Source organism: Oncorhynchus gorbuscha, linkage group LG01 (genome assembly GCF_021184085.1).
Source record: "Oncorhynchus gorbuscha isolate QuinsamMale2020 ecotype Even-year linkage group LG01, OgorEven_v1.0, whole genome shotgun sequence".
NCBI lineage: Eukaryota > Metazoa > Chordata > Actinopteri > Salmoniformes > Salmonidae > Oncorhynchus > Oncorhynchus gorbuscha.
The window spans coordinates 10,524,513-10,538,852 of NC_060173.1; the positions used below are offsets into that span (position 1 = coordinate 10,524,513).

Consider the following 14,340-nt stretch of genomic DNA (forward strand, 5'->3'; position numbering starts at 1 on the left):
CAAGGACCTCGGACTGTTAAACAGCCATCACTAACATTGAGTGGCTGCTGCCAACACAATGACTCAAATCTCTAGCCACTTTAATAATAAAACAATGGATGTAATAAATGTATCACTCGTCACTTTAAACAATGCCACGTTATATAATGTTTACATACCCTACATTACTCATATCATATGTATATACTGTACTCTATACCATCTACTGCATCTTGCCTATGACGCAAGGCCATCACTCATCCATATATTTATATGTACATATTCTTATTCATTCCTTTACACTTGTGTGTATAAGGTAGTTGTTGTGAAATTGTTAGATTACTTGTTAGATATTACTGCACGGTCGGAACTAAAAGCACAAGCATTTCGCTACACTCGCGTTAACATCTGCCATCCATGTGTATGTGACAAATAAAATTAGATTAGATTAACTTAACCCTGAACCCACCCTCACCTGAATTATAAACCCTAAACGCTACCATCTCTCCTTTCCTCTCCAGATAGCCCGCTGTAAGCAGCTGATCTGTGACCCCAGCTACATCATGGACAGAGTCAGTAAGGTCGGCCAAGTGGTCCGTATCATCTGCGTCATGAGCCACCCCATCAAGAACACCGGCGACGTCAACTCCTGCCAGATCATCATCCCTCAGATCCAGGTCAACAGGAAACATGGTGAGACCCCTGGATACTAGGGTACCTAGCCTACATAAGGACTTCGTAACACATTTATAACCCATACATACCCACATTCATAAGCAGTACATGAGCATTTCATCAATTCTTGTGCGTGTGAAATTAAGTTGCCACTGTTGTGATTTTTTAAATTTTAAATGGCATCGCCTGTGTTCATTCGGCACCAAACGGAGGAAAACAGAAACAGGGATGGTCTACCTGGAAGAAACGCAATGGTTTTTTTGTGCTTTTTTTTCTGTTTTCAAAACGTTTTGCTACTTTTTTAAAACTCTACTGAACACAAGGCGGTGGAGCTTAGTTGAGTGTGTTTGTCACTGGTCTGGTCTCACTGGTCTCTTGTGTGTTTTTTTTTTTTTTTGTGTCACAGACATCTACGTGTGTATGATCTCCTCGGCCCACAACGTGGCAGCACAGGGCAAGTACATTGCCATCGCCAGCAGCGTAGTGGAGACTAACGACCCAGAGAAGGAACTCAAGCCAGCCCTGGATCTCCTGGAACCCATTGAACAGAAGTAGGCTTTTGATTCTATGTTGCTATACTGTACTCCACTATAAGATACACTGTTATACTCCTGTACTGTTACACTAGTGTCTAGTTAGTAAAGGGTCTTCACTGACATTTTCAACCGATCCCTGACCCGGTCTGTAATACCAACTTGTTTTGAATAGACCACCATAGTCCATGTGTCCAAGAACGCCAAGATAACTTACCTAAATGACTATCGCCCTGTAACACTCATATATGTTATATATATATTAATTAATATATAGTACAAATATGTACATTTGAAGTCAGAAGTTTACATACACCTTAGCCAAATACATTTAAACTCAGTTTTTCACAATTCCTGACATTTAATCCTAGTAAAATAATCCTTGTTTTAAGTCAGTTAGGATCACCACTTTATTTTAAGAATGTGAAATGTCAGAATAATAGTAGAGAGAATAATTTATTTCAGCTTTTATTTCTTTCATCACATTCCGAGTGGGTCAGAAGTTTACATACACTCAATTAGTATTTGGTAGCATTGCCTTTAAATTGTTTAACTTGGGTCAAACGTTTCGGGTAGCCTTCCACAATCTTCCCACATTAAATTGGGTGAATTTTGGCCCATTCATCCTGACAGGGCTGGTGTAACTGAGTCAGGTTTGTAGGCCTCCTTGCTCGCACACAGTTAGGGTTCTGCCCACAAATTTTCTACAGGATTGAGGTCAGCTCCGTGCCATCCAGGACTTTAATACCAGGCGGTGTCAGAGGAACGCCCCCAGACTCCAGTCACCCAAGCCATAGACCGTAATCTCTGCTACCGCACGGCAAGTGGTAGCACCAAGTCTGGAAACAACTGCTTAATAAGACAGATAAATAGCTAATCAAATGTCGAACTGGACATTTTTTTTTTTTTACTAACTCTTGCACTGACTCTAAGCACACATACTGGACTCAACCCACACACTCGCACATACTTAAACCAACACACACATACTGAAAGGATTCATTCCCCTTGACTTATCCAACTCTTGTTGTCACAACCTGAATTCTTAATGGATTGCTTATTTTTTACCCATCTAGACACAATACCCCATGATGATAAAGTGAAAACATGCTTTTAGAAATGTTTGCAAATTTATTGAACATGAAATATTCTATCTAATTTACTTAAGTATTCATACCCCTGAGTCAGTACTTTGTAGAATAACTTTTGGCAGCGATTATAGCTGTGAGGCTTTCTGGGTAAGTCTCTTATTAAGAGCTTTCCACACCTCGATTGTGAAAAATTTGCCATTTTATCTTTCAAAATTCTTGAAGCTCTTTCAAATTAGTTGAATTTATCTCCCAGTATTTGATGGAAAGTATACTGAACCAGATTTTGCAAGTGCTTAGCTCCCAATCTGTTTTCTTGTTATATCCTGAAACTGTAACGGCTGTCGTGGGTTGAAGACGGTGAGGACCAAGGTACAGCGTGGTACGTGTTCATCTTTATTTAGGAATTGAACACTGAATGAAAAAACAACAAAAGAGAATGAACGAAACAGTTCTGTCTGGTACAGAATCCCAAAACTGAAAACAACTACCCACAAACACAGGTGGGAACAGGCTACCTAAGTATGTTTCTAAATCAGAGACAACGAATGACAGCTGCCTCTGATTGGGAACCATACCAGGTCCAACACATAGAAATACAACACACAGAACAAAACATAGAATGCTCACGCCCTGAACAGACCAAAATGGACACAGAAAAAAGGAACTAAGGTCAGGACGTGACAAACTCCCTAATCCTTAATGATTACAAGCATATCCATAACATGATTCATCAACCACTATGCTTGAAAATATGGAGAGTGATACTCAGTAGTGTGTTGTCTTGGATTTGCCCCAAACACAACTTTTTGTCCTGAATACAAAGTGTTAACTGCTTTGCCACATTTTTTGCCTTGTTGCAAACAGGATGCATGTTTTGTAATAGTTTTATCCTGTCCACGCTTCCTTTTCACTCTGTAATTTAGGTTACTATTGTGGAGTAACTACCCTGTTGATCCATCCTCAGTTTTCTCCTATCACAGCCATTAAACTTCAACTGTTTTAAAGTCACCATTGGCCTTGTGGTGAAATCCCTGAGCCCCCCCTCCCTCCCCCAGCAACTGAGTTAGGAAGGATGCCTGTATTGATACACATAATTTTTTTTTTATCCATTTAGCAATTCGGTGCCCTTTGCGAGGCATTGGAAAATCTCCCTGGTCTTTGTGGTTTAATCTGTGTTTGAAATTCACTGCTCGACTGAGGGACTTTACAATTATGTGTGGGGGTACAGAGATTAGGTAGTCAATTCAAAAAAATCCATGCAATTTATAATGTGACTTGTTTAAGCAAATTTTTACTACTGAATTTATTTAGGCTTGCCATAACAAAGGGTTTGAATAATTATTCACTCAATACATTTCAGCTTTTCTTTTTTTTCTTTTTTTAAATGTGTTCAAATTTAAAAAACCATAATTCCACTTTGACATAATGGGTAGGCAGGCTAGTGATAAAAACATATCTCCATTTTAACATATTGTAAATTCGGCCTGTAAACACAACAAGATGTAGAAAAAGTCAAGGGGTGTGAATACTTTCTGAAGGCACTTTTAAATATTTGGTCTCGCCCATTAACCCTCTTAATGTCACACACTGTCAATTGTCTGCAGGCTTAAAAATCCTTATTTAACAGGTCTCCTCCCCTTCATCTACACTGATTTGAAGTGGATTTCACAAATTTACATCAATAAGTGATCAAATCTTTCATCTGGATAGTTCATGGAAAGTGCAGGTGTTCCTAATGTTTTGTACACTGTGTGTATTGATCTATCTAGGGCCCATAAGTAAGCATTTCAGTCACCACGTTTTTATGCGAGTCAAGTCATACCGTATAAAAACCATGACCGTTGTGATGGAAACGACAGTTGTGATGGAAACGACAGTTGTGATGGAAACGACAGTTGTGATGGAAACGACAGTTGTGATGGAAACGACAGTTGTGATGGAAACGACAATTGTGATGGAAACGGGAAGTTTCGGTACATTTGTATATATACCGACAGGTCATTTATTCATTCGACATGGTGGAAATGTTTTGTGTCGTTATAATTAATTAGCGAGAAATGGCAGTTGGAAATGCCTTTATGTGCAAATGTTGCTATAATAACCATCATATCGAAGTATACTTCACGCGATAATAGAGTGTTTGGTACATTTACATTTAACATTACAACTCTGGAAACCATGTAGTTTATTCGGTGTACAGATTACATAAATGAAGATCTTCACAGGGGGGTGAAAGTGATCTTGATTATTCTTTCCAATAATTATTGAAGGTCTTATTCTGGTGACCTGATGGTCGATGCTTGACTTTGGACAAATAAACATATATATATATTCTCGCTCATCCATAATAATGTCATCATGCAGTCTAGTCTACCCATACAGCCTACCTGCACTGTATCTGCGAGCTGTTGGCTAGAGCGCGCGTGCCAAGACCATAGTACTGTAGGTACATTTAGCTATTTCTGATAAAACTACCAGTAGAGTTGAACATGTGATGGAAACACATTGAACTTTACATAATTTTTTTTTCGGAAAATGTAGAGCCACTGAACACGCCGTTTGGCACGTGTTTTTCTGTTGCCCATTAGAACAATTCTATTCCACAGTCATGGAGGTGTTTCCTGAACGATTTCCACGTTCGGTGAATGATGTTTGTCCCCCACGAGACACGAGATGTGGAAGCCAATTTAACTCCCTCAAAATCCCCAGAATGAGTCTAAGATCACTCAAGAAATCAGTCATGTTGATTTTTTTGCCAAATATTTTTAGTTGTGCAATTTTTACATCAAACTAAGGTGTCTGGTGCAGTAAGAAAACGTGCGACGTGTTGTATTATATATTTATGTATTATATAAACAATCTGGGTAGGGTTCAGTGAGACAGGCCTGCTGGGTAGGGTTCAGTGAGACAGACCTGCTGGGTAGGGTTCAGTGAGACAGGCCTGCTGGGTAGGGTTCAGTGAGACAGGCCTGCTGGGTAGGGTTCAGTGAGACAGGCCTGCTGGGTAGGGTTCAGTGAGACAGGCCTGCTGGGTAGGGTTCAGTGAGACAGGCCTGCTGGGTAGGGTTCAGTGAGACAGGCCTGCTGGGTAGGGTTCAGTGAGACAGGCCTGCTGGGTAGGGTTCAGTGAGACAGGCCTGCTGGGTAGGGTTCAGTGAGACAGGCCTGCTGGGTAGGGTTCAGTGAGACAGGCCTGCTGGGTAGGGTTCAGTGAGACAGGCCTGCTGGGTAGGGTTCAGTGAGACAGGCCTGCTGGGTAGGGTTCAGTGAGACAGGCGGAAAATGCGAATATTTTCATTATGCAGATCTTTGAATATACGCATGAAAATCTGTCACCAATTGGATAGAAACCTAGCAACTGTTAGTCTACACCTGTTGTTTACGAAGCATGTGACAAATACAATTCGATTTTTGGTTTACTACTGTAACTATTATACTGTTATGTAAGGGATAGTCAACAGGGGGCAGTGTAATGAAGTGTGTTCCACGACGCGCTAGTGGAGTGGAACTGACCTTCCAGAGTTGCATTGATTTCCGTAGAACGCATATAAATGTGAAGTAGCTAGCTAGCAAGTTTACTATATAGCTACAGTAGTTACCAAAACAGTAACTAAACTGCCTTACTAGTTTAGCTAACCAAATCATCAGTCCTAGCTTGCTATTATGAAAGTAGAATTCACCAATAACAATGTTTTCAATTCTACTTTTGCTTCCAAAAGTAGCTCAAACAAAACATGTAAAAATTAACTATTGAATTGTATGTTCCGTGCGTTATTTGAGTGATAATGCCCGAGGATTTATATATCCTTCAAACACCGGCATCGAGGACATGGTGAAAGTGACAAACATATTCAAATAAGGATTTTACATACAGCACCAGTCAAAAGTTTGGACACACCTACTCATTCAAGGGTTTTTCTTTATTTATATTATTTTCAACGTTGTAGAATAATAGTGAAGACATCAAAACTATGAAGGAACACATATGGAATCATGTAGTAACCAAAAAAGTGTTAAACAAATCAAAATATATTTTAGATTCTTCAAAGTAGCCAACCTTTGCCTTGATGACAACTTTGCACACACTTTGCATTGTCTTCACTATTATTTTACAATGTAGAAAATCGTAAAAATAAAGAAAAACCCTGGAATGAGTAGGTGTCAACTTTTAACTAATACTTTATTTTCACAAAAGACGTTATTGTGATGAATTCCACAAGATATAGTCCAGACACAAATCTAGGGTTGCTACCCAAGCCGGCTGATCGTTCGTTTTGTCGGTTTGGTTGCTGGAGACGTGACCCAGTCGTTCAGTTTTTTTGTTCTGCATCTATGGACACAGCCTATGGAACACCGTTTGGGTCTTGTCAAATAACACAATTTGACGTGTCAAATAAGATTGTTGGCCAATCAGGACCTGAATATAACTCCACGTCACATAATAATTTAACACTTTTTTTTAACGTAGTTATTACACAATCACTCGTATTTCATATGTCACAAAGACTCATCGATACGTACAGTATGCTATGATGCTAGTAAAGTTATCCCGCGCACATACAGTGCTGGTCATTTAAAAAAAAGGTAGCTAGCTCATGGATTAAAAAATATATATATATTATTTAACCAGGTAGGCTAGTTGAGAATAAGTTCTCATTTGCAACTGCGACCTGGCCAAGATAAAGCATAGCAGTGTGAACAGACAACACAGAGTTACACATGGAGTAAACAATTAACAAGTCAATAACACAGTAGAAAAAAAGGGGAGTCTATATACATTGTGTGCAAAAGGCATGAGGAGGTAGGCGAATAATTACAATTTTGCAGATTAACACTGAAGTGATAAATGATCAGATGGTCTTGTACAGGTAGAGATATTGGTGTGCAAAAGAGCAGAAAAGTAAATAAATAAAAACAGTATGGAGATGAGGTAGGTAAAAATGGGTGGGCTATTTACCGATAGACTATGCTCAGATAGCAGATGTTTGAAAACGACATCTGTTTCAGTAGCAATATAGCTAGCTGTCATCATCTAAAATAATCCTAATTTCTAAGACAGTTCTTAGTTGATTAATGGTGGGCGGATCCATTTATGTGAAGCTAGCCACAATAGTGGACTTTGGTTAGCCTTCAAAATTAAAGTATGTCATTGACAGTGATGCAAACAAATAGTAGAATTATGCCATAATTAAATAGATCATGCTAAATGAGGATGGAATGTTTATATAAAATTAACAAAAGACAATAATTTGTTCATTTGACAAAATTCTGTTGAAATCACAATGACTGTATTATACTTTAGAATTGCATTGGGGGCAAACGTATTTCACTGCACAGCCTTACCTATGGATTGTGGATTAACGACTTAGGGTATCAGTCTACTCAGTGACACCCAGAGAACATTCATGTTCTCTTATTGCGGGACTCTGAAACAACTGGGAATCTAGACACATTTATTTTCAACCTATGTGTTTTGAACAGTATTCCAGAGGAAAAACAATACTGCGTAGATGTTTTGGAGTCTGATAACTGAGGAGGATGTTGGGGGGGAATATATTGGGTATTGAGTAGACTGATACCCCATTTCATTGATCCCCAATCCTTCGGTAAAGCTGTACAGTGCAATATGAATGTCAATACACACAAAAGACTGACTGGGGAGGGGATTTCACACAGTCACAGTCCCGCGATAAGAGCTACAACGCTAATATTTGCGTACTCTTCACAGTTGTTCTGTGGGTGTCACAGAGTAGACTCACATTCCAACCTTGTTTAACATTATCTAGTCTAAATATGGCATAATTCCACCAATTGTATTGTGCGTAATCCTTATTGTGGCTAGCTTCACAACACAACCCGGTCCGGTCGAACCTCACTAGCCAGATGAAGCGAGCTGGCTGCTTATCATGTTCGCTTTGGGCAACAGGGTTTAAGTAGCTGGCTTGCTTGTTACATTTCAATAGGCGAACAACAATTGACTACCTAGCTAATACTTCCTCACAAGGATTCCTAAATCATTGCTAAGAATAATGAAAATGACTGCATTTTCTACTGGTCATTGTTTTTAGGCTGGTTGGATTGGTGCTAGCTAGGTACCAAGCTAAAGATAGCTAGCTACCCCAGAAGTTGCGGTCTAACATATAATGCCTAATTCAATTCAAGAGGATTTATTGTCATGGGAAACATGTGTTAACATTGCCAAAGCAAGTGATGTAGATAATATACAAAAGTACAAAAGTGAAATAATCAATAAAAATGAACAGTAAACATTACACATACAGAAGTTTCAAAACAATAAAGACATTAAAAATGTAATTATGTGTATATATATATATATATACAGTGCCTTGCGAAAGTATTCGGCCCCCTTGAACTTTGCGACCTTTTAGCCACATTTCAGGCTTCAAACATAAAGATATAAAACTGTATTTTTTTTGTGAAAAATCAACAACAAGTGGGACACAATCATGAAGTGGAACGACATTTATTGGATATTTCTAACTTTTTTAACAAATCAAAAACTGAACAATTGGGCGTGCAAAATTATTCAGCCCCCTTAAGTTAATACTTTGTAGCGCCACCTTTTGCTGCGATTACATAGTATGTCTCTATCAGTTTTGCACATCGAGAGACTGAATTTTTTTTTCTCCCATTCCTCCTTGCAAAACAGTTCGAGCTCAGTGAGATTGGATGGAGAGCATTTGTGAACAGCAGTTTTCAGTTCTTTCCACAGATTCTCAATTGGATTCTGGTCTGGACTTTGACTTGGCCATTCTAACACCTGGATATGTTTATTTTTGAACCATTCCATTGTAGATTTTGCTTTATGTTTTGGATCATTGTCTTGTTGGAAGACAAATCTCCGTCCCAGTCTCAGGTCTTTTGCAGACTCCATCAGGTTTTCTTCCAGAATGGTCCTGTATTTGGCTCCATCCATCTTCCCATCAATTTTAACCATCTTCCCTATCACTGCTGAAGAAAAGCAGGCCCAAACCATGATGCTGCCACCATGTTTGACAGTGGGGATGGTGTGTTCAGGGTGATGAGCTGTGTTGCTTTTACGCCAAACATAACGTTTTGCATTGTTGCCAAAAAGTTCAATTTTGGTTTCATCTGACCAGAGCACCTTCTTCCACATGTTTGGTGTGTCTCCCAGGTGGCTTGTGGCAAACTTTAAATGACACTTTTTTATGGATATCTTTAAGAAATGGCTTTCTTCTTGCCACTCTTCCATAAAGGCCAGATTTGTGCAATATACGACTGATTGTTGTCCTATGGACAGAGTGTCCCACCTCAGCTGTAGATCTCTGCAGTTCATCGAGAGTGATCATGGGCCTCTTGGCTGCATCTCTGATCAGTCTTCTCCTTGTATGAGCTGAAAGTTTAGAGGGACGGCCAGGTCTTGGTAGATTTGCAGTGGTCTGATACTCCTTCCATTTCAATATTATCGCTTGCACAGTGCTCCTTGGGATGTTTAAAGCTTGGGAAATCTTTTTGTATCCAAATCCAGCTTTAAACTTCTTCACAACAGTATCTCGGACCTGCCTGGTGTGTTCCTTGTTCTTCATGATGCTCTCTGCGCTTTTAACGGACATCTGAGACTATCACAGTGCAGGTGCATTTATACGGAGACTTGATTACACACAGGTGGATTGTATTTATCATCATTAGTCGTTTAGGTCAACATTGGATCATTCAGAGATCCTCACTGAACTTCTGGAGAGAGTTTGCTGCACTGAAAGTAAAGGGGCTGAATAATTTTGCACGCCCAATTTTTCAGTTTTTGATTTGTTAAAAAAGTTAGAAATATCCAATAAATGTCGTTCCACTTCATGATTGTGTCCCACTTGTTGTTGATTCTTCACAAAAAAATACAGTTTTATATCTTTATGTTTGAAGCCTGAAATGTGGCAAAAGGTCGCAAAGTTCAAGGGGGCCGAATACTTTCGCAAGGCACTATATATATATACATACATACATACATACATACATACATACATACATACATACATACATACATACATACATACATACATACATACATACATACATACATACATACATACATACATACATACATACATACATACATACATACATACAGTGTTGTAACAATGTACAAATGGTTAAAGTAAACAAGGGAATTATTACCGACGCGTTATTGTAAAAACACATTGTTCGTGGCCCGGTGTTTTGCTTGTTTGCAGACTTTTTGTTGTTGTACAGCATTGACAGTGCTACTGATAGTGGTGGAGCTTGGCTTGCACATGCAAATTCAGTACGTTTCAATAATATAACTGTGTAATTTGATGTTTAACTTTCTCTTTTTTTGACACGCAAAGACCCAAACAGCGTTCCTTAGAAACACAGAGTCATTCACTCCAAATGTTCCATTGCTATACTGCTAGCTAGCCAACTTCGGCTAACTCGGGCACGTCAACAAAGTGCAGCCAGAATAACAGCAAAGTAGCCGCATTTGTTCAAGCTGTTTTCTAGTGTCATTCTTATTTGCATACATCCATAACAATGAGGTGCAATTTCGCCTGGCTTTAGAAAATGTGCTCACTTGTCAGAACACTGTTTGTTCAGAGGAGCTAGCCAACAACACAGCTAACACTAGCACTTCAAACTGAAGCTGGAAAGACTGCAAACTAGCTGCACTTTGTATCGTTGTAACTTTTTATTAAATTAACATTTCTTTGTACAGTACATCAGAAGTGAGTACACCCCTCACAATTTTGTAAATATTTGAGTATATCTTTTCATGTGACAACACTGAATAAATTACACTTTGCTACAATGTAAAGTAGTGAGTGTACAGCTTGAAAAACAGTGTAAATTTGCTGTCCCCTCAAAATAACTCAACACACAGCCATTCATGTCTAAACTGCTGGCAACAAAAGTGAGTACATCCCTAAGTGAACATGTCCAAATTAGACCCGATTAGCCATTTTCCCTCCCCGGTGTCATGTGACTCGTTAGGGTTACAAGGTCTCAGGTGTGAATGGGGAGCAGGTGTGTTAAATTTGGTGTCATCGCTATCACACTCCCTCATACTGACCGGTCACTGGAAGTTCAACATGGCACCTCATGGCAAAGAACTCTCTGAGGATCTGAACAAAATAATTGTTGCTCTACATAAAGATGGCCTGGACTATAAGAAGATTGCCAAGACCCTGAAACTGAGCTGAAGCACGGTGGCCAAGACCATACAGCGGTTTAACTGGACAGGTTCCACTCAGAACAGGCCTCGCCATGGTCGACCAAAGAAGTTGAGTGCATGTGCTCAGCGTCATATTCAGAGGTTGTCTTTGGGAAATAGACGTATGAGTGCTGCCAGCATTGCTGCAGAGGTTTAAGGGGTCAGCCTGTCAGTGCTCAGACCATACGCCGTACACTGCATCAAATTGGTCTGCATGGCTGTCGTCCCAGAAGGAAGCCTCTTCTAAAGATGATGCACAAGAAAGCCCGCAAACAGTTTGCTGAAGACAAGCAGACTAAGGATATGGATTACTGGAACCATGTCCTTTGGTCTGATGAGACCAAGATAAACTTACTTGGTTCAGATGGTGTCAAGCGTGTGTGGCGGCAACCAGGTGAGGAGTACAAAGACAATTGTGTCTTGCCTACAGTCAAGCATGGTGGTGGGAGTGTCATGGTCTGGGGCTGCATGAGTGCTGCCAGCACTGGGGAGCTACAGTTCATTGTTGGAACCATGAATGCCAACATGTACGGTGACATACTGAAGCAGAGCATGATCCCCTCCCTTCGGAGACTGGGGCGCAGGGCAGTATTCCAACATGATAACGACCCCAAACACACCTCCAAGACGACCACTGCCTTGCTAAAGAAGCTGAGGGTAAAGGTGATGGACTGGCCAAGCATGTCTCCAGACCTAAACCCTATTGAGCATCTGTGGGGCATCCTCAAACGGAAGGTGGAGGAGTGCAAGGTCTCTAACATCCACCAGCTCCGTGATGTCGTCATGGAGGAGTGGAAGAGGACTCCAGTGGCAACCTGTGAAGCTCTGGTGAATTCCATGCCCAAGAGGGTTAAGGCAGTGCTGGAAAATGATGGTGGCCACACAAAATATTGACACTTTGGGCCCAATTTGGACATTTTCACTTAGGGGTGTACTCACTTTTGTTGCCAGAGGTTTAGACATGTATGGCTGTGTGTTGAGTTATTTTGAGGGGACAGCAAATTTATACTGTTATACAAGCTGTACACTCACTACTTTACATTGTAGCAAAGTGTCATTTCTTCAGTGTTGTCACATGAAAAGATAACCTCAAATATTGACAAAAATGTGAGGGGTGTACTCACTTTTGTGATATACTGTATATATATGCATAAAAATAAGGCCAGCTGATTCATGATTTGACTGGCTGAAAAACGCTGCCTGACTGTCTGACTCCCAACACGTTCATTACTATGGGACAGCTGGAGATCAAATTTGAATATTGAAACAATGTTGCAAATGTCGGAGAGACGGACAGCAATGTTTATACAAATCTCCTCTATTGAAGACAGTTGGTCTAAAAGAAATGTGAGATAATGTCTGTTTTTTATAGTGGACAACAGCTAGTCTAAAATAAATGTGAGATAATGTCTAGATGTTTTTTATAGTGGAGATCAAGTTTCTAAATTGCTTGGCTGGGCTGATGAGACAGTGGATCGTGCAGTCAGATGGAACAGAGTAAATGGGCATTTTACTGTCATAGATTTAGCCGGTGGTAACTTGTGGAATAGACACCGGCTGGAATGCTGTTTAAACCAATCAGGATTAAACCCACTCGTTTGGTAAAGGGAATTATAAACTGGGTGGTTCGAGCCCTGAATGCTGATTGGCTGACAGCAATGGTATATCAGACCATATACCACGGGTACGGCAAAACATTTTTACTACTGTAATTACATTGGTAACCAGTTTATAATAGCAATAAGGCACCTCAGTGTTTGTGGTGTGTATGGCCAATATACCACAGCTAAGGGCTGTGTCCAGGCACTCCACATTACGTCGTGACTAAGAACAGCCCTTAGCCTTGGTATATTGGCCATATACCACACCGCCTTATTGCTTAAATAATGCATGCTCTAGAATGCCCTTCAAGCCAATGAGAAACGAGTATTCAACAATGCCATGGTACGAACTGTTTTTTTTTTTTTTTACTACTAGCACAGGGGCTCATCACTGGAACACAATGCTGTACATACTGTTTTCACCCTACTGAGATGTACTGCACTGGCCTTGTAACATATCCTCCATTCGTTGATGTTTTCTGACCCTGTACAAACCTTCTCTCCTCACAGATTTGTAAGTGTCAGTGATCAATATGCACCAACTGACATGGGAAAAGACAGCCAGGTGAGTGAACTAGTCCTAATCCTCATGTTGGCCTTCATTTTATTTATTACATAAAAATAAAAAAAATACATGGTCAATGTATTTTTCCCTTCTATGCTTCTGGGATATCTATGCAGATATTTATTTCACGTACGTATGACGCAACGACCCACTTTGAGACCACCTGTGACGACATCAAGGACATCTACGAGCGTGCGATGGGCACTGAGTTTGACTTTGCAGAGATGGAGCGCACGAAGAATGACATCTTTGGAGACGCTGGTGATCAGTGATAGTATAACCAACATGTCCAGACAACTCCCAAATCTTAACAAACTGGTTTATAATCCAAATGTATTGTTGGAATCTGTATCTATGACCCTTTAAAACAATGGAAATACATTTGTAGAAAAAAAAGAATGAAATATGTTTGACTAATAAGCGAACAATTTGTGATGGCTGCGTTTTGTAGGCTAATTTGCTTGACAGTTAAAAACATGCAATTGTCACATTGCGTGACATCATGAAGGTTTCTTCACTTTCTGACAAATGTGAATGTCGACAAATAATTGGTTTTATTCGGGTTTATACATAGACAATATAAATGTGATATAAATTGTATTTTTTACATAAGGCACTATTCTGTTAAAGTGAAATAAAGATGTATTTTACCTGGGATAGAGTAAAGAGCCATGGTCACTTTTCTTTTTTGTTG

General features: G+C 39.8%; 1 protein-coding gene across 1 annotated transcript in view; it reads left to right on the forward strand.

Annotated features, from left to right (window-relative positions):
- LOC124032532 (rab GDP dissociation inhibitor beta-like) overlaps nucleotides 1-14,301 on the forward strand; it is a 24,966-nt gene extending 10,665 nt beyond the window's left edge. Inside the window, exons 8-11 of the mRNA XM_046344870.1 lie at nucleotides 501-672; nucleotides 1,061-1,205; nucleotides 13,592-13,646; nucleotides 13,763-14,301. Coding sequence (XP_046200826.1) covers nucleotides 501-672; nucleotides 1,061-1,205; nucleotides 13,592-13,646; nucleotides 13,763-13,918 — 528 coding nt within the window. The 3' untranslated portion in view covers nucleotides 13,919-14,301. The remainder of the gene's footprint in view (nucleotides 1-500; nucleotides 673-1,060; nucleotides 1,206-13,591; nucleotides 13,647-13,762) is intronic.
- The last annotated feature ends 39 nt before the right edge of the window (nucleotides 14,302-14,340 follow it).